This window comes from Amia ocellicauda, chromosome 8 (assembly GCF_036373705.1).
Source record: "Amia ocellicauda isolate fAmiCal2 chromosome 8, fAmiCal2.hap1, whole genome shotgun sequence".
In the NCBI taxonomy this organism is placed as follows: Eukaryota; Metazoa; Chordata; class Actinopteri; order Amiiformes; family Amiidae; genus Amia; species Amia ocellicauda.
The window spans coordinates 10,752,632-10,771,531 of record NC_089857.1 but is presented as its reverse complement, the minus strand read 5'-3'; the positions used below and the strand labels follow the sequence as shown (position 1 = coordinate 10,771,531).

Here is an 18,900-nt window from a genome sequence, read left to right as displayed (position 1 = left end):
CTGTGAACAGATGTCAGGAAATCTGCCAGTTCTGTGTTTTTTGTGTTTAGATGGTTATTATAATTTGTATGTGCTTTCATTGAAAGACAGCACTTTAAGCTGTTTTTGATTTACCTATTCTCATCCAAAAGTAATTGCATCTACACTGCCCCTGTCAGATGCTGAGTAAGGACTTGGAGTAGTTCTCCATTGACACTTGAATGCAAAGGTTTTGGCGTAACATGAAATGTAGAAATGAGACTAGTCAACATATTTTTGTATGTATTTGTTTATTAACCATACAAATAACAAATAAAAAAGTGAAATGCACAGGACTGAATTGTATACAGCAGCCAAAAGGTTTCTGATGAATATGTTAAATGCGGTGATGGAATACTTCAGCATTCAGAGAGGGGTTTTTCTACACACGCAAACATTTTGCAGTTTGATTAAAGAGCATCTCCACCAGTATACTGTGTTCTGAACTCCTGGAAGTCCTCAGGAATCGTATCTGAGGAAAGAACAGAAGACACGCTGTGAAAGCTGCTAGCAGACCCTCTGAGCTTTGATCCAGGCCTGATCTGACTACACATCCGAAGCCAAGGACCCTGTGGCTTTTCTTCCTTTCCACTGTTCGGTTAGCTGTCAATTCACCATGGCTCTTTATCAGCACCAGTACTAGTATGGGTGACATGAATACTTTGCTGCTGTCCGCTTCAGATTTGACCACAACTTTATCACTGAACTTTTGGTATAGATCTAGGAAGCGTTTTCAATTTGTTCTCCCAGTTTGTTTATTTTACCAGCACCTAGGAAAGCCAAGCCACTGTACACCAAAGTTAGTCTAAGACTTGTGGAATAATTGACAGTTGAGATCACCTAATCCAAAACTTATTTTGTTTGACCAATCAAACACAGATTTTGTTTCTATAAATACACAAAATGACGGGAAACCAGACTCCAACGCAATTGTAGATCTGAAAATGTTATTTTCCAAAGCAAGCGAGATGGTAAATCCTAAACGCACGGATGAAATAAATTAACCCCCAAGAAATGCAAATCTCCATAGCATTCTAATGGTTCAACAGGATTTGTTAGTATTGATTCCTCAAGCTGTGTGCTTTTGCTTGGCCACTGTGGATTCCATTACTCTGAACAACAAATTGACCGCGTTAATCAATACTGTGTCGGAAAATCAAGTGTCTTACCGTTGCAGCGGTACTTAAGGTTTGACCAAATGATGTTTTCCTGGGAGAAGCAGAACACCCCGAGTCGCCCCCCTCGCATCGTGGTGTCAATAGTGACCCCTGAATCAGCCACCAGGTCGGAACCCTCGTAGAAGCGGGCTCTGTGGGCGAGAGGAGGGAGGTAAACTGGACTGCCAGGCTATTGGTACACAGGTTGGTTTGCCAGGCTGATTGTATGTTTATAAAAGTGTTCTTGATTGTACCATGGCGACTTTATGAAGATGTGTATTATACTACTTTGATGTAACGTTGGTAATGTGTATTTTGTTTCTGTAAGTCACCATAGACAAGGGTGTCTACAAATAAATTAAAATAAAATTTGTGCAGTACACTTCACTCTTGTAACATATCATGTAGAAACCGTGCCCTTTTAATGTAATGCTCCTGTTAAAACTGTTCATGTACAGAAGTGTCAGGAATCTGATTATTCTTTCAGTGACAGACATATATTGTCTTTATTGTTCTGTCCAGGTGAGGTTTGACTTTAGAAACTCTCTGACAGATAGTTATTTACAGAAATAAGATTCTCTCATCATTCCAGTTACTGGAAGATAAGTCATGACTCAATATAATAAGGGAAAAGACAATTGCTATAAGCTTGAAGGTGGACTGGATTCTCAGATGTGTTGGAACTTTTGTCATGAGTCATGTGTGAAACTTGACCTCTAGGGAAGGTATGATTAAAAGTAGAAGAGAGCTGTTGTCCTTTTTTTCCCACTAACAAACAAAACGCTGAAATCAAAACATGTCTTTAATTGTCAAAGATAAGTGAGTTTCCCCGCACCTGATGTAGCCGACCTGCGGTCTGTGCTGAAGGTACCAGCGGTATGACACTTTGTCCTTCCAGCCCACGTTTCTTGGGTCCTTCCACAGCAGCCTGACCTGGTCGTTGGTGTCTCCAGTGTGCCAGAGCGAATTCCTCAAATGTTCTCCTGGCCCTGTCTTGGATTTCACAGCCTGACAAGGAAAGGAGGTTATAACTGAGTCTCTTTTTTTGTTTTTTATAAAAAGGGCCCTAAGGTTTAATTACACACTTTGTTTGCCTTTTAAATGCTGAAAGGATCTACAAATGATCTGTGAGCTAGTTTCAAAAACTCCATAAGATGTCTTTGTTTATGTGCTAATTACACACTGTCATCCAACTTGAAAATAACAATTAATCATCCTTATATAGATACAGGTATAACATGATGAAAGCAGATGTGCACACACATACAATGCAAGCACCAGAGCTGGGAGAAAAGAGTGAGCTTAAGGACAGCTTCAGTATTGTGTTGTTAGCACTAAGGAATGCCAGATGTATTAAAATCAACCCTGAGGAAAGGGAGCCAACAAAACAGGCAGGAGAAGGCAGTGATTACAGTGATTTTGGCAGCACTGTGGAGGGATCGTTGGAGTTGCTGTGCCATCTCATTATCTCTGTGCAACACAGTACACACTCGCACTGAATGTATTAGAGGAGAGCTGAAGTTTAGCTGAAGTCAGCTATAGTTTATAACAGGACATTGTTTTGAACTCATTTTGTGCTGTAATTGTGTCAGAAACACTGATGTTGATGTAATTCGATATGTATAGCAAAATAAATTGATAGCGGGAGTAGACAGTAACTGATGAGAGTTCAAAGGGGAAGAAACCCAGTCCTGGAAACTTGTAATGCCCAGGAGGGCAGTTGGAAAGTTAATGTCTGAAGCTGCTAGACACCCTGCCGAGTCGTTCAACGGTCTTCCTTATGGTTTCCTCCTCGTTGTTTGTTTGAAATCTGTGACAGCTGGTTGTGAAAAGCTCTATACCAGATAAAGATGGATTGATTCCTCCTCAACATTACCTTGAGCTGAATACCAGGTTCTGCCACAGCACGGAAAGGTGTGGCCTGCCAGTAGGTCTGTTCCGTCTGTTTCCACATGACTACATAGAAGCTGGAACTGTCCTGATAGCCGAAGATGAAGCCAGCATAGTCATCGTCCGTCACTGTGTTGACATGGAAGGTGCCCTCAAAGTCCACTCCATTGAAAGCAGTGTACCCTGGGTACAAAACAAACAAACAGCAGGGGCAATAAGACATGGTAATTGTATCATCTCCAACTGATAAACAATATTGTTAGTAAAGAGCAAATGCTTACCAACAGCAAGTCCAGGGTCACTGTTCATGGTCTGCACTATTTCCATACCCTGAAAAACATACAAATGTTTAATCACACAGGATATATATTTTAAGCAAGTGACAAAGGGTTAAATCCCTAGTTACTAGTTACAGTAACTGCTTATGCAAAAGTACCCTCATATCCTTTGTCTGTTTTACTGAAAGGTAAAAGAGGAAATGGGAGTAATATTGACTTAAGAGTTTTTACTGATCTTGAAAATGTAATTACAATGACACATTCATAGTCTGACTGGCTCACTTCCTTAAACTGAATTAACTTCAAAAATGTGAATTGGTATATGATGTGGCCACATTTATTGTGTTTTGATTGTTTGTTTGTTTTCCCCTTCAAGTTATAAATAAGGTTTATGCCTGTACTCCCATTACATTCCCAGTACACTTCCAAATCACAGGCAGATTATTACAGAGATATTCATCATCAGACAAGTTGTCATCTGTTAGCCATGCTTGGCAAGCAATGGACACAACCAGACGGAGGGAAGCACCTGATTGAGCACCACCCAGTTGGGATCGATCTGGGCGTCTCCCTCAGGGTCCAGGACCACAGTCTGGTAAGCTCTGAAGTCCGTCAGGGTGACCTCAGCATTCTCGGGGCAGATATCGATCCTGTCAATCACCGTGTCCTGATCAAAGTCACTTTCACAAATATCTCCCACTCCGTCGTCTGGAAAGTAAAACAACGAGACCGAGTGCATTAATATCAATAGGGGAAGACAACGAGTCGGTATTGTGTTTACTAGAAGACAAAGTATATACTCCATTCACATATATACATTTAATTATGTAAAAAAATCAAATTTAACTATAGAAACATCTGGACTGCTAATCCCCATAAGATATATATATATATATATATATATATATATATATATATATGTAGATATAGATAATTGGGAAACTTTCCTGCCAATTTCTGTTTTTAAAGCAATTTAAATCTTTCATAAGTATATTTTATTTAAAAAATTGTGTATATATGATATAGTAAAATGTATAGGTCGGTGCTTTCTTATTATTTATAAAAAAACTAAAATCCCATTTTTAAAAACTGACAAAAAAAATGACAGTTTGACAGTGTTAAAGAGAAGCATATTTTTATTTTTCCTAATAAAAGTCCCAAACTGCCTATAGTTTTCAATCTAAACCAATCCCATTCTTAAACTGATTCCTAAACAAAGCCTTTACCTTCCTTTTAAATAAGTGAAGGAAATGGGGTATGAGAAAATGTAACATTCTTCGAATTTAAATCAGAATGAAAGTGCTTAGTTTCATTATATAGTTTTCACTTCACACACTTCTTCATTCCACCCGAGAACTCGAGAGACTTTGAAAGTTAAATTCATGAGAGCAGGGAGCAGTTTCCAGTAAATCAGTAAACTCCTTATAAAATACAGCCATTGTAGAGCAATAACTCTTAATTCCATATGGGTTTTCCCTTCCTCAGGAGATCCTTCTATAAGCCTTCAAAACAAGTAAAAACTCAGCCCTCCGGTTTCTGAACCTGTGTGACATAGGACAAGCTGATGGCTTTGTGAAAGGACAACACGCACCGTTGTCATCCAGCTGGTCTACATTGGGTACCAGCCGGCAGTTATCGGGCCCAGGCGGCAGAATGTCAGGGATGCCATCATTGTCGTCATCGTCATCGCACTCATCACCAATGCCGTCCTTGTCCGTGTCCAGCTGGGAGCTGTTAATGACGTTGGGGCAGTTGTCCTTGCTGTCCTGGTGGCCATCTCCATCACTGCGTCAGATAAAGAAATAGCTTTCAGGTCCCACAAACACTCACTGCTAATGCTTTGGATAAAGGCTGCATTGTTTGATCATTCCATAAAACATCCTAAAGTTCACACACAGGACAATATAAGAGGGATTCCCGTTTGCTTACAGCACTGACCTCTCAAATCAAGCATTTTGTCAGTTAATGCATTACTTTTACCAAACCGTAATGTGTTTTTTTGTTAGTTTTTTTTGGGTTGCTGTCTTTTATATAAATATCTTAAACACTAGTGATTATCCAGAGTTAAAGGTTACTCTTACGCCCAGTTATAATACATTTGACCCTGACTGAGTCATGATGTAAAACCGCAGGGGCCAGGGTTTCCTTGTGAGCAGCCTGGGCTCATTGGCCATGTGGCACCTGACGCAAATGCCATTTTTCTCATTGTGTGTCCACTGTGAGAAGGTTGGGGTTCAGGACAGAGCACTGAACTCCAACAGGATTATAAATTGTAACAATTTACTGGAGATGAATTGTATAGAGTACCTGTCTTGGTTTGTGTCACAGGAGTCGCCAACAAGATCGTTATCAATATCGGACTGAAAAAAAGAGAAATAGAAAGGACACGGGTGGTAACTGATATTTCTGAAATGCTTTGTGTTATTGTGCTGCAATTAAACTTAATCCAAGCGGATACATTCTTTGTAAAATTCAATACCATTGTTTAACTGCTTTGACATTTGGAACACTTGCCAGAGTCCATTTGTAATAAGTCAAGTTTTTTTCCTTAAATATTCTTTTTTATCAGCTTGGAAATGTCATTAATGCTTTTGTTTATAATGGATCTTATAAGGTGCAGTTCATCTGTTTATCTGGCAAGTTTATCTGACCTGCTTCATTTCTAGATTCCTAGACAGCATACACCGTCTGTGCCCATTACCAGGTCCTGGGTGCACGGCCTACTAAAGCTGTAGGCTAGATGGCAATTGGGACCAATTAGGTGAATCATTTGTACAAGTACATAATTAAAAACAAGGAGGAAAACAAACAGCAACACTGTGTCCCTTAGGTCTTGGAGGTCGGACTGCCTTGCAGTGGAAAGGTATTTGATACACATGTGTAGGCAGGGGGCACTGAGGGGTCTCTGACACTGTTGAAAAGCACCGACCTGGTTGGGGTTACTTATGTCTGGGCAGCTGTCACAGGCATCTCCCACTCCATCGTTGTCTCTGTCCTTCTGGTCACGGTTGGGGACTCTCTGACAGTTATCCAGGAAGTTTTTGATGCCTGAAAACCAGCACATTAAAAGCTCAGACTTTCTAGACAGAAAGATAGCAAGAGAGAAATCTGCTGATTGTTTATTACACAGGTTAACTGCTTCATTATTGTCCCTGTCTTGTTCCTTGGATTGATACTAAATAAAATCTATCAATGCTAATTTTAAAACGTATTATTATGTAGTTACTGTGAAAATATGAAAAGAAATGAGAAGTCAATTGTTTTTATCATTGAAATTAAATGCCTATATAAAAGTGTCATTTGCCATTAACATCACAAGATGGCACTGTTTCCAACAACTTACCTTGCTGTAATATAAAAGCGCATGTTGAAAATAACATTTTTTTTTAATAATTATTTAAATGTATTACCTAAGATGTGTTCATTAAAGCAGTTAAGTGAATAATGGAGATGTTGTTTAGAATCCAGGCAAACAAGGACTCCACTGTTAGCTATGGAAAAGCTGGACATTTAAATGAGTGACACGTCAAAGAGGGGAAACAACATTCTGTTTAAATTAGGTAGTCATTGGAAATGGCAATAAAGGAAGCTCTGGCATTTTAAGCACACAGTTAGCAGTTTCATTTGGGCTCTTCAAAGGAAATGGCATTAAAATCATACTAGATCAAACAGGTTTTAATTGGCTAGAGCTAAATTACCGGAATTTGGAACCTAACCTTCCTACACCTTCCTTTGAACAGACTGTTTCGGAAAGGCAGCCCAATAAAAAAGTGACCATATTCAGTCCTGTATGATAGGTTGTGTGCTTCAATCATAGCTCCTGGTTTCCTTCCCCGGGAAAAAACCTCAGAAAAAAGTCGAAGACTTTTGAATGGAGGTATCTCACATCATTAATGTGCTCTAAGAAAAACATTGACTCATTTACGGTTGGTTGGTATTGATGTGGAGTGCATGAAAGACTCTATTTGAAAACCCAAATAACTAGGTTATGTAACGGAGACAAACAAGCATTAATCTTCGAAAGGGTTTTTTTTTCATTCTTAAAACAGAATCCCATTCAAAAACCTGACCTCCCAGGCAGCACGCTTCCAGGTTTGAAAATACCGACCCTCCTATATATTTTCAGGAAACCAAATGAAACACCTCTCTGAAACTTCACCACTTTCAAAGCACTAGAACAGGGCTTCCCAATGTCTGGTGATGGAGGGCCAATTTCCTGAGGTTGCATGGGAGGTGGTGGGGGGCGGCAGCACAAAATGAACCACCGATGAAAACTAAATATGTCCCAATTCATACCTTTTTATGAACTTTAATTGTTGTTTTATTATTTTCCCTCAAACTACATGTGCAATTTGTAACAGAAAATGTTCAGAAACTGTAAGAATATAGTAAAGGTTCAGAAAGGGGTGGTTGAAGGTTGGCTTTGGGGGGACGCACCAAACATCCTCGAGGGCCACATTTGGCCCCCGGGCCGCACTTTGGGAACCCCTGCACTAGAACAAACCAAGTTAGTCAGCAAAGGAGAGAAACTCAGATTTAGCCAATACTACAACACCAAACAGATGGGACTAAATTCAACCGGTATGAACGGGGGCCAATCAACTAAAAAATATATATTAGTTACATCTACAGTAGAGAAATTAAGATTTAGTTTCTTTAATAGGGTGGAGTTCTGTGACATATCAGTAGTAGGAGTGATTTATGATAATACAATCTTACAACTTTTTAATGTATCCATGTTAAATGTAAAAAGAATATTTAAAAAAGCTATTTTCCTCAAAGTCATGTTGACTGAACTGGGAGCAAGGTTAACTGCACTGCCTCACCATCGCCATCCATGTCATCATCACAGGCGTCTCCCTTGCCGTCACTGTCCGTGTCCCTCTGGTCGGGGTTATCCACAGTGCGGCAGTTGTCGCAGGCATCACCAAACCCATCTTTGTCCGTGTTCTTCTGGGCCACATTGGGCACCAGGACACAGTTATCCTGGAGAAACATTTGTTGTGAATTTAAAAACTGATAAACCCATAAACACAATTAATTTTGGTAAGATTTGTATGGACACAGCCAGTAATGATATATTGTATTTCAAGTTAATTGCGTTTCATTTCGCCAAACATTACAAGTTTTGTAAGGTGTATCTGAATGAGGTACTGAGAATTGCTTCTTCTTTAATAAGAGCAAGAACTTTACATTCCAGGAGGTAAAATGGAGGTCAGATTTAGAGGACAAAATGGCCAGATTGAACAAGGAAGCGTATATGTCTATTGAAGGGCACATCGTGGTGGCGGAGGATACCTGTTCATTGGGGATGCCATCTCCATCAGCGTCGTCATCACACGCGTCACCGTGACCGTCCTTATCCGCGTCTTCTTGTCCAGAGTTGGGGACATAAATACAGTTGTCCTTTGCGAAGATTATGGAAGACAGACACGTAAGTTCCCCATTTGTATGGCTTACCCAAATTACACCATGTTTCTCACAAGAAGTCGAAAATGTTTGTGTTGTGTTTTTAAGTTGGATTTTTTTTTATTTTAGTGCTACTACTAATTCTACTGCAACTGGAAAAAAAAAATACTACTACTAATAATAATGAGGTGACTGTTACCTTCCGGCAGTTTCTGTCATTGCACTTGAGTTCTTCATCGGGATAGCCGTCGATATCCGTGTCCTTCCCACACATATAGCCGTTGCCCGCCCAGCCAATGCCACACTGACACGATCCAAAACAAAACAAAACGGAACCGGAAACACATATTAATAAATGGTAAATGGTGATTATACGTCTTTTTGAGTGGGTAGGCCTATTCTTTGGTGTCTGAATGTCATTTTCACATGATGGCAAAGACATTTCACAAAGCATTCTGCCCTTATTTTTATTATTATTAATAATATTATTATTTATTATAAAATCTCCTTGGATCATTTATATTCCTTCTTTTGTGTAATACATAAGTTAATATTTTATACTTGGCAATTATGCTTGTTTTTCAGTGCTGTAATAATAGTGACACCAACAACATCATATTTATTTCACCCAAATTGCCACATCATGAACCAGAAAGAGAAAACGGTCATCAGCTGAGCTCTGGGAAACTTCTGAGAGTGAGATGACCAGGTCAAACTTATAATAATAAGATTTTCTAATGCTCATGATTCTTTTAATTCCTTGGACCACAATTGTTTATACCACTTGAACTGACACTGGTTCCTATTGGAAGTGTGCTCTTTGTGTAATGCTTCCTGTTGTGTTAATTGCCTTGGACAATTGATACATTTCCACCGTGTACAAGACGCTTCCTGTCCTGATGTCCCTGCTGCTGTGATTTGCCTCGCCAGGCAATCCTGAGGAACGGCAGGGAGAGGTCAACTGGGAAATGCTTAATGAGGTCATCCAGGCCATGAGTGGAGCACTGAGGTGGCCCAATTCACCGTGAGCAGCAGTGCCATGCTGTTGATGGGCCCACAGTCAAATACCACAGGTTCTGCACACAAAGACGTTCCTGCCTCCTAGAACACCAACACGGGAGGTCTTACCGTACAGCTTACGGATCCGTCTCTTTCCACGAAGCACTGTGCGTTGACATTGCACGGGTTTGTCAGGCTACTGCTGCAGCTCTTCTCCGGTTGGCAGCCTCTCACTTGGTCTCCAGTGTAGCCTGAGACACAGCCCCCACAGCGGAAGGAGCCCTGAAGGACAGGAAGGTAAGGGAGCTCTTTGGACTCAGCTAATGGTTTGTTTTGTTTGTTATTTTGGATTGCTGAGAGAAAAGTCATATGTGCTCTCTAGGGTCAGAGTTGAGTGATAAGCAGGAAAGGAAAGAACATATAGTAGATGCTAACAAACGGTCAAATGTCTTATTTTTTATATTGGCATTTACCTTCTAGATTACAAATTAGTTTTTTTACACAATGGTTCTTAATGTAATAGGAAAAAATACACATTCCAGGCGTGGCAATACCCACATCGCAGTGAAAGTGGTGTTTGCAATGACAGGTAGAGAAGGCTTGCGAGGTTTCATCACAGAACAATGTGCCAATGTGAGTCTGTCACTGGTTCATTGAGAAAGAAATGTGCTTACTGGAGTGTTCAGGCAGATGGAGTTGGCTGTACAGCCACCATTGTTGCGTCCTTTGCACTCATCCACGTCAATGCATGTCTGTTAGGTCAACATATGGAGGAATAACCAAAATCAGTCTCAGTTGGACCTCTGTCCTGGGTTCGTCAAATCAGAGATCAAAGGCATTATTCTTTGTGTCATTAAACTGATTGAAATAGTTACTTTAAAAATAAATCTACAAATCTTCTGGTTTATATATTATCAGAAATCAGCGTATTAGTAAATCTGACAGGGTATTGTAAAATTCAACAATTAAAACAAAAAACACATTTTGGTCCAAAACTTTTTAAGCGATTCTGAGACAAATAACAGACTGATCAGATTACTATTAATATTAGCATAACATGTTGTTATGTATGTTTATAAATACCAGAAAATAACATCAGCAGGTATGGCTGTGTTACATACCTTAGTCTCAGTAATCTCTCTTTTAGTAGTTAAATAAATAGAATGGATAGTATAGCTATTTATTACTGGCAAAGGTCACTTTTACAGATGTTTTCCGGCTTTAAAGCGAACAGCACCTGTACCTGTTTGTGTGTCTTAGCGTAGATCTCTCCCACTCCTTGGATAATCGAGCCCGTGAAGCCCAGAGGACATTTCTCACACCTGAAGCCCGGGGCGGTGTTGACACATTGGACTCCAGGGTAGCAAGGGTTAAACTGACACTGCAGGCAAACAAAGGGAAATGGTTCCATAGGGAGACATCAAGAACAAGTGAACTAAGAATGAGATAGAAAAGTCATAGGACCTGTGAGGGGATGTCAGATGAAAGAAGTAAAAAAAGTGGTTTATCATGCAGAATATGCTTTTCTAGGCACACAGCACCGAGCTATACCTTATTAGTCCCTATGGTTAGGCCTCCTAATGCAAATCTGTTTAATGCCAAAGTCACACACTACACCTATTCCAGTAAGTTTAATCAGAATGGCTGATGATAAAAGTATTGCTAAGTGACATTTTAGTTAATGCTTTGAAGAAACAGCCAAACATTCCTACAGACTTGCATCTTATGTCAAACGGATAATGGATTGAATTATTTCCACATCCTTTTAAGTGGAACCTAATCAGGACTCTGATGATGGCATGCATTATATGGGTGTAAGGCAAAATATATAAAAATAACAAAATCCAGCTAAGAGATTACACATTCCCATTATGAAACTTTGGTTAAAGGCAAAGTAAAGCTTTTATTTTTCCACTACCTACTCCTGCTTTGTTTATTAGCTGTTTGTTTTTAAACAAGGGAAAGTACACATTACTTTATTTTTGTTTTGGTCAACATCTGTTACTTTGAAAAATATTGTTTTATTCCTCAGACAATTTTCCTTGCAGCATATGTACATTTCTGAAATGTGAGGCCATTTTCTCTCTAATTGCACAATCACATTATGGAAGAACACAATATTCTTGTGTAGCTACAAAATTAATTTATTTTCATTGGAGAAGGCTGTGGCTGTGGGGAACTGGTATTTCCCTGTAGATTTCCCTTTGGCAGCCCTACCTAAGAATTTACACAAATAAATACTGCCCAGAATGGTTACAAAGACAGCTGTATGTTTTTCACCGATGGTGCTGGCAGAATTTGAAAATGCGATGACGTTTCCACACAATTCTGGAATTCAATCTTGTGAAGCTGGTGCCACGATGTAGAGTGAAGTGAAGTATGGCCAAGGAAGCTCACTAAAATACAGTCAAAGTCCTCCTTCCAAAATGATCACCTTAGCAAACCCAACGGTATGTTTTGATTGACTATCACAATGTAAAATAGGTTTAGTTGATGATATATTTTTTAATTGAATTCAAATCACTGATCTCCCTGTCTTAGCAAGCCGTCATTCATGCAGGTCATGCATACAGCTATTGTGGCACCTCATCCACGTCGTCACAGCTATAGCCATCGCCTGTATATCCATCAGGACAGGGGCCGCAGTCGAACCCGTCCAGTGTCTCCACACACAGATCTTCTCTGAAGCAAGAGTCAGCGGTGCAGATGGGCTTTTGATTTGGGGTGATTATGATGCCAGATGGAGTGGGAGCAACCCCTCCTAAACCTTGAGGCACAAAGAGATGAGATTTACATCAACGCTAATACAGAAATGCCAGGACAATTTATTGGGAGTTATTTTTAATTAGGAAATGAAAGACTTGGGGGGTGGGTGGGTTTTATGGGGTCTAGAAATTACAATAACTGATATGGACTCCAGAGGGGTTTAAGATGTTCCAGTGTGGGATTCAGTCTCTATGTCCATTACTAAGGAAATGTGCTGGTGCAGAGAACTGTGCAGGGAATGTAACAATATACATGACAATTTGCTAAAGCAACATCACACATCTTACCACAGGCCTGGCACTCCGATATGGTGTTTCTTAGGAAGGTGGTTTCTTTGACCTGTACAAACATGTAAACGCAAAATGTTACAGATCTGCAGCACCTGAAGTAATTGCATGGAAATGGGTTAGAATCTAAAGATGGCACCTGCTGCTTCAGGATTTCCTTCAGTTCTCCGATCACCTTGGTCAGCTGAGCCATCTGAGTAGTGAGTTGTCTCCCATTGTTACCTAAGTGACAAGAGCTTATGAACCAGAGTTCCTCTCATTCCCATATTAGCCTTGTAAATACTGTGAAAATGGAGTACTGTATATTGAGTTCTTTTCTTTGACATTGGGTGTTCAGTCAATGTTATTTGCTATATGGCAGAAAGTATAATATATATATATATTGTGTGTGTGCATCTGACAGACAGTCTGTACATTGCTCTGTCAGTGTGATCTAGTACCTTCATCATGGGATAATTATCTAATTGATAATTGATAATTATCATTTACAATATTTTCAGTCCTGTTTATATCAGTTGAAATGTTTTGGATTGCGGGTTACTTTTTGGGGGTATTTTTGGGGCTTCTGGATTTACTTATTGTTAGAATCCACATTCTTTAAATTGGTTATGATCAAACTACTGTGTACACTTTGCACAGAGGTGTTATAGTAATTATGTACTAAGAAGTAACTCCAGTAAAAAACATTTGGGGAAATGCTGGCAAAGGTATATGATTAAGGACTGTATATTTTTACATTGTCTTATAAACTTACCAAAATTTTGTGCCGAGTCACTCTGAGGGAGCAAACATTCTTGGATTTCTGCAGCATTTTCAAGTGTATCACTGAGCACTATTTTCAGTTCTTCAAGATGATCCTAACAACATAAAGCAGATTGTGTGATTCTTTCCATTTTTATGTGCAATATCCTATATTTTGATGTTGTTTATAATCATGGAAAACTTGGACTGTAGGGCAGGGTGAAATCAACAGTTTTTAAAAGAGTCAATGGTAAAGCTGCAAATTTCATACATGGGTAGTGGTGTTTTTTACCAGACCTACCTGTGGTTTCCTCTGGAGTGTCCTGAGCTCTACCGTGTTGGGACCAGTTGGCAAAGCTTTGAATGGCGGCGGAAGGTCACTGACTGTGTCTATCCGCTTGCAGTCCACATACAGCTCTGCTGTGCTGGACCTCTGCTGTAAGCCACTTAAATGGAGATGTACTGTATGCCTCTTGACATCGGCCAGTTGGACATTGTTGAAAGTGGCAACGTTCAGCCTGCCATCATTTCTCAGATACCTAACAACCGCTGTGGATGATAAAGTCTTCAGCATTTAATATTGACTTATTATCAAGCCATGTCTGTGGAGTGATGTATATTATTATTTGCATGAGTATGCAAATTCTTTAATGTAGTAGCACACTAGCTGTATAAAATAAAAATAAAAATCAACATAAAATTGCTAAACGCAACTTTAATACATATTTATTTAATTGTTTATTAGCAGACAACCTGTAGTTATGAATTACACTATGTAACACAATTTTTGTTCCTGGGTAGTAAGTGTTATTTCTTAATTGCTTATGCCTCAAAAGTATAGAAAATGGCTATTATTCCCCACAAACTTTGCTTTTGTGACCAGGACAGTGATATTTTTAAGTTTAACTATTTCCAATGAGAAAACGGGCGAATTTGTGTCTTTTCATTCACATAAAGTCAGAAAAAACAACATATGAATCCAAATTAACATGTATTTATATTAAAGTAATACAACAATGACTACAAAAGATTTAGAATTGAGTAGTTGGACTCATATGTTCTTTTTTTCAGATTTTATGTGAAAAAAAAATTGTTACACGGTGTTATGTGTATGTTGAGGAAATGATGTGAAGCTAAATCAAAGAGGGATGACTGATTCAACTGTAAATTAAAAATAGAAAGACAAATCGTTTGTGCTTCTATATGATGTAGGCATATTTGCATCAAACAGAGAAAAACAGCTGAGTGTCACTTAACTGCTCATTTTCAGTACCTGTGTGTGGAAGGCAGTCTTTCAATGATGGCCTTACCTCTGTTGAGTTTGCCAAGAACTGTGAATTCAAAGTACTTGATGTTGTCCGTTGGAGAGTATAAGCCAAACACGGCAGTGCTACTCTTTGCTTGCAGTTTAAATGTTGTTAGAATATGAACATCATTCGTAGAGGAAGCAGTCAGGCCTTTCTCCAAAAGGTCAGGCAAAGAGTCCGTTGTTGCGAGCAGGTCAAAAACTGCAAAGTAAAGAGCTGAGTAACCATCATTGCATTAAGCACATTACTCATTTACTTTATAGCTTATTAATGCAGAAAGGCCTTAAAATGAATATTAAATTAATGTAATATGTCTGTGATGTGTGATCCTTGGGTGAGTCACAGTCACTTATTTATGTGGCTGTAAAAAAATAAAAATAGAATAAAATATTTCAGAATACTATATAAATGAGCAAAAAGGAAGTGCTACCATGACAAAAGGAAACGATACCGTGCTACCGGTCCTGGAACCCTTGTTAGAATTAGAGGATGGATGGATTGCAAAATATAACAAGATGTGTAAGCCAATAAGACTGGTGCCCCATGTCAGGAAGTTCAAGCTTGACTGCATACTATCCAGCACAATACTGATCCAAAGCACACATCAATCCAAGACTGTCCCCAGTGGTTCAGAGAAAACACAATCAATGTTTTTGTTTTGTCCCCATAATCTCCAGACCTCCATAGTTTATGTGACACAGGGTAACACAATTAATTTCAGATTAATCTACACACTACAGTGAACAAAATGTTTACCAGTGTAATGAAAACACATATATAGACATACAACAGTGACAATCCTGAGGTTAGTATCTGCCCACATGATCCTCTTTACAGTTAACCTGATTTGTTGAGGTTCCCAGGATACAGGACATTGTAACACTGATCTCTGGGAGAACCCAAGCTGGTCTCACCTGCACTGTGTGTGGAACTGAGTGTGATTGCTGTGATTACTGCTACAGTTTGGTCCATAAATATTTGGACAATGAGACCATTTTCATCATTTTGGCTCTGTACGCCACCACAATGGATTTTAAAGTAAACAATAAAGATGTGCTTTAAGTGTGGACATTCATCTTTAATTTAATTCTTGATTATGTTAGTTTGTTCCAAAAACTTTTGAGCCCCTAAAATTGGGGGGGACCACTTATACAAATGGGTGTAATTCCTACACCGTTCACCCAATTTGGATGTAACTACCCTCAAATTAGAGATGAAAGTCTAGGCTTAAAGAACAGATTGTTTCCTTTCAAATCCACTGTGGTGCCGTACAGAGCCAAAATGATGTAAATTGTGTCCTTGTCCAAATATTTATGGAACTAACTGTATAAATGTACTTGTGCAATGAAGAGGGCTTGAATGGTTTTCTTTTTTTAAGGCATTTTACCTAACTGGTTTGCTAGGAAAAAAATCTATGTGTGTGGATTCTTTAGAAACACAGTCTCAACTCAGACAGAGGGAAGAAAATCACTTGTAAAGAACATGATGTCATTTAAATGAATCCCAGACAGGATCAATCACTGAGGGGCTATTGCTGATGGACAGGTTCTCCTATTGCTCTGCCACATGTCCCAGTCAACAGCATTAGACTGAACGAGGGAAGAGGACTAGTTTATAAAATAGACAGAATAAATTAATCCACATTGAAGAATTCCAGGACACTGAACCCAGAATTTAAAACCTCTATATCTCTATATCCATTTTTTTTTTTTTTTTTAATGCATGTAATAATTATGACATCATAACACGGCCAATGATCTGAAAAGAACTCGAAAAAATGCACTGGTTTCTCTAATTCTTTGTTTCTGATTTCTTCCAAAATCATGGAAGTTTTCCTGTTATGTAATATGTAACAGCCGAGTGTAAAATTTAAATGGAGAGGGGGATCAAACAAATGCCAGCTTTGTGATAGATTTTGATAGAATTTGATAGAAATTGCTACTTCTGAAACAAACTTGCATTCTAACAGTGCTTTACAAAAATAGGAGCAAAGAAGCTTGTGTCAGAGAAAGAGCCAAGAGAGAGCTCTGTTTCTGAGGTTTTATCCAGCTGGACACTATTTTGCACAGCAAAGCCAAACCACTTTCAATAGAGAAACAGATTTGCTTGTGTTCAGACTGTGCTCTCACTGCTGTATCCAGTGATGTGTTCAATTCCACATGGCCACATTGGTAATACATATGTGACATATATGTGCTGGCTGAACTACTGTGGTAAGGGACAGGTGTTCTCTCACAGTGTAGTATGTATCAGAGCAAACGCATAAATCCTCCTTAACTGCACAAACCGTGACAGACAGGTACTTTGCAATCAACATTTCATGTTTTGTTTTAAATCCTGACTCTACTGTTGGGAATAAGATTAGGAAAGCCAAGGTTTTAGTATCTTACCTTGGGATTGTGATGACAGACTGGCGCAGATTTGTAACACGACCTGTGAAATGAGAAGCACCCTCTTCCAGAGAGTCATTCTTGTTTCTTGAGTGGAGAAAATAAACCTTATAGTCCAAATATCAGTCTTCTTGTACTATAGTTTAGTCTGCGGTGCACAAAGCACTTGAAAAAACGGATTGATCTTTAAAGGGTATAATCTAGGCTGTCATAGTTACTGTGAGGTGTGCCTTGTCAGGCAGTTTGCTGGCTGTACTGCTCCCTTCCCTCCACCGAAGTATAGTAGCTTCTGAAAGTTGATGTGCTTTTCAGATGACTCCATAGAGAAGGTGTGACCAAAGACACATCAACCCCATTGGTCCCAGGACACTGTGTGTGGAGTCAGTTTCTTCAGTCTGGGCTTTTGTGAAACTTACAAATCCAGCTTTTTCTTTTTTGTCATCTAATCATCTAATTCAGATGTGGCTTGACTGTGGGTAATGTCAGATTTAATTTTTTTCTTCTGCTGACCCAAGCAATAAAGTGAAAACTACACCAGAAACGAACCATAAGGACTATATTGTGTGGTAATAGTTTAAGGGCCACTGCTGAAATCTGGTTATGCAACCCCCTTCCAAAATTAACTGTAGGAAGCAAGACAAGTATATCAATACTACTACTACTACTACTAATACTAATAAATATGTAGTGATAGTGTTAAACTGCAGTGAGAACAGGTGCAAATATATTTTAATCTATGTAATTTATTTCCAATTCGTCTGGAATAATAATACCCAAATTAATGCATTATTACATTACAATTGTTTAAATGTGTATTTAAGAGGATTTTTAAAAATACCTGCTTTATACTATGCATCTACAGCAATATATACATAACTATATATCAAACCTAACATTTAAATTCTTCAAAATAAACATGGTTGAAGCCAGTGAAGTGCAGTGATTGTATGGTTGTGATGGTCCAGATCATTACTGAAGGAAAACCGTGGTGAGTTACCTGTGTTGACTACAGTTTTCTGTGGTTTAGTAAGAATATATCACAGTGTATCTTATATAAAACATGAGAATCAATGATCAATATATGTTATGTTATGTAGTATGGTTTACTACATTTATCACACTTTAGCAAGGTAGATCGTAATAGATTTGTGTTAGACAGGCAATATCTGTCACAGCGTTATCTTTAGGAGACTTTAATCGTGCATGTTGTGTTGAGTAACATGATACTGTTTCTAGCTGAATGAAGTTATGACTATCTGTATTTGTCTTATCTACTGGCATTCCTGTGTCCAGGAGAGACTAATTTGAGCACTCAGTCTCTGTCAGCACTGTCAGATGGCACAATCTTGCTGAGGTCAAATCTAGTCCATCATTTTATTATTTTTTTCTAACTTCTAAACGTTTGTTTTTACTTTGTAAGACGTTAATCTTCACAGAACAGTTTGCCATGAGTAACAAAAATCCACAATAAATAGTGCTTGTGCTGGAATAAGAACAGACAGATCATCATCACATAATGAGTCATCCACTTGGCAGTGAGGCCAATCATTTCTCTCAAAGCAGAAATGTGCTCTAGGATATCTCAGTGACATTCTGCTAAAGGGCACTGTTCTCAATTATTTTATTTATTCACAATTATGCACTTCTTAGGATCTGGG

The 18,900-nt window shown here is 38.8% G+C and overlaps 1 protein-coding gene across 1 annotated transcript; it reads right to left on the bottom strand.

The window, feature by feature from the left end:
* Positions 1–250: 250 nt before the first annotated feature.
* thbs4a (thrombospondin 4a) lies at positions 251–17,540 on the bottom strand. The gene is made up of 22 exons (XM_066711994.1): positions 17,243–17,540; positions 14,856–15,053; positions 13,847–14,094; positions 13,559–13,661; positions 12,944–13,026; positions 12,805–12,856; positions 12,337–12,518; positions 10,995–11,132; positions 10,426–10,503; positions 9,881–10,033; positions 8,952–9,056; positions 8,642–8,749; positions 8,170–8,329; positions 6,273–6,391; positions 5,651–5,703; positions 4,935–5,128; positions 3,873–4,051; positions 3,347–3,395; positions 3,052–3,248; positions 2,011–2,183; positions 1,188–1,327; positions 251–490 (listed from the first exon to the last, which is right to left on the bottom strand). The coding sequence occupies exons 1-22, from the start codon at positions 17,319–17,321 to the stop codon at positions 429–431; spliced, it is 2,853 nt and encodes a 950-aa protein (XP_066568091.1). The 5' UTR covers positions 17,322–17,540; the 3' UTR covers positions 251–428.
* Positions 17,541–18,900: the final 1,360 nt, after the last annotated feature.

What these genes read in the sequence shown, in the direction of transcription:
- thbs4a (XM_066711994.1), bottom strand. Translation starts at nt 17,321, where the DNA reads ATGACTCTCTGGAAGAGGGTGCTTCTCATTTCACAGGTCGTGTTACAA. An exon ending in TCTTGGCAAACTCAACAGAG is followed by an intron (nt 14,095 to 14,855) that starts GTAAGGCCATCA and finishes TATCATCCACAG; the next exon opens with CGGTTGTTAGGTATCTGAGA. An exon ending in TGACTCGGCACAAAATTTTG is followed by an intron (nt 13,027 to 13,558) that starts GTAAGTTTATAA and finishes CTTGTCACTTAG; the next exon opens with GTAACAATGGGAGACAACTC.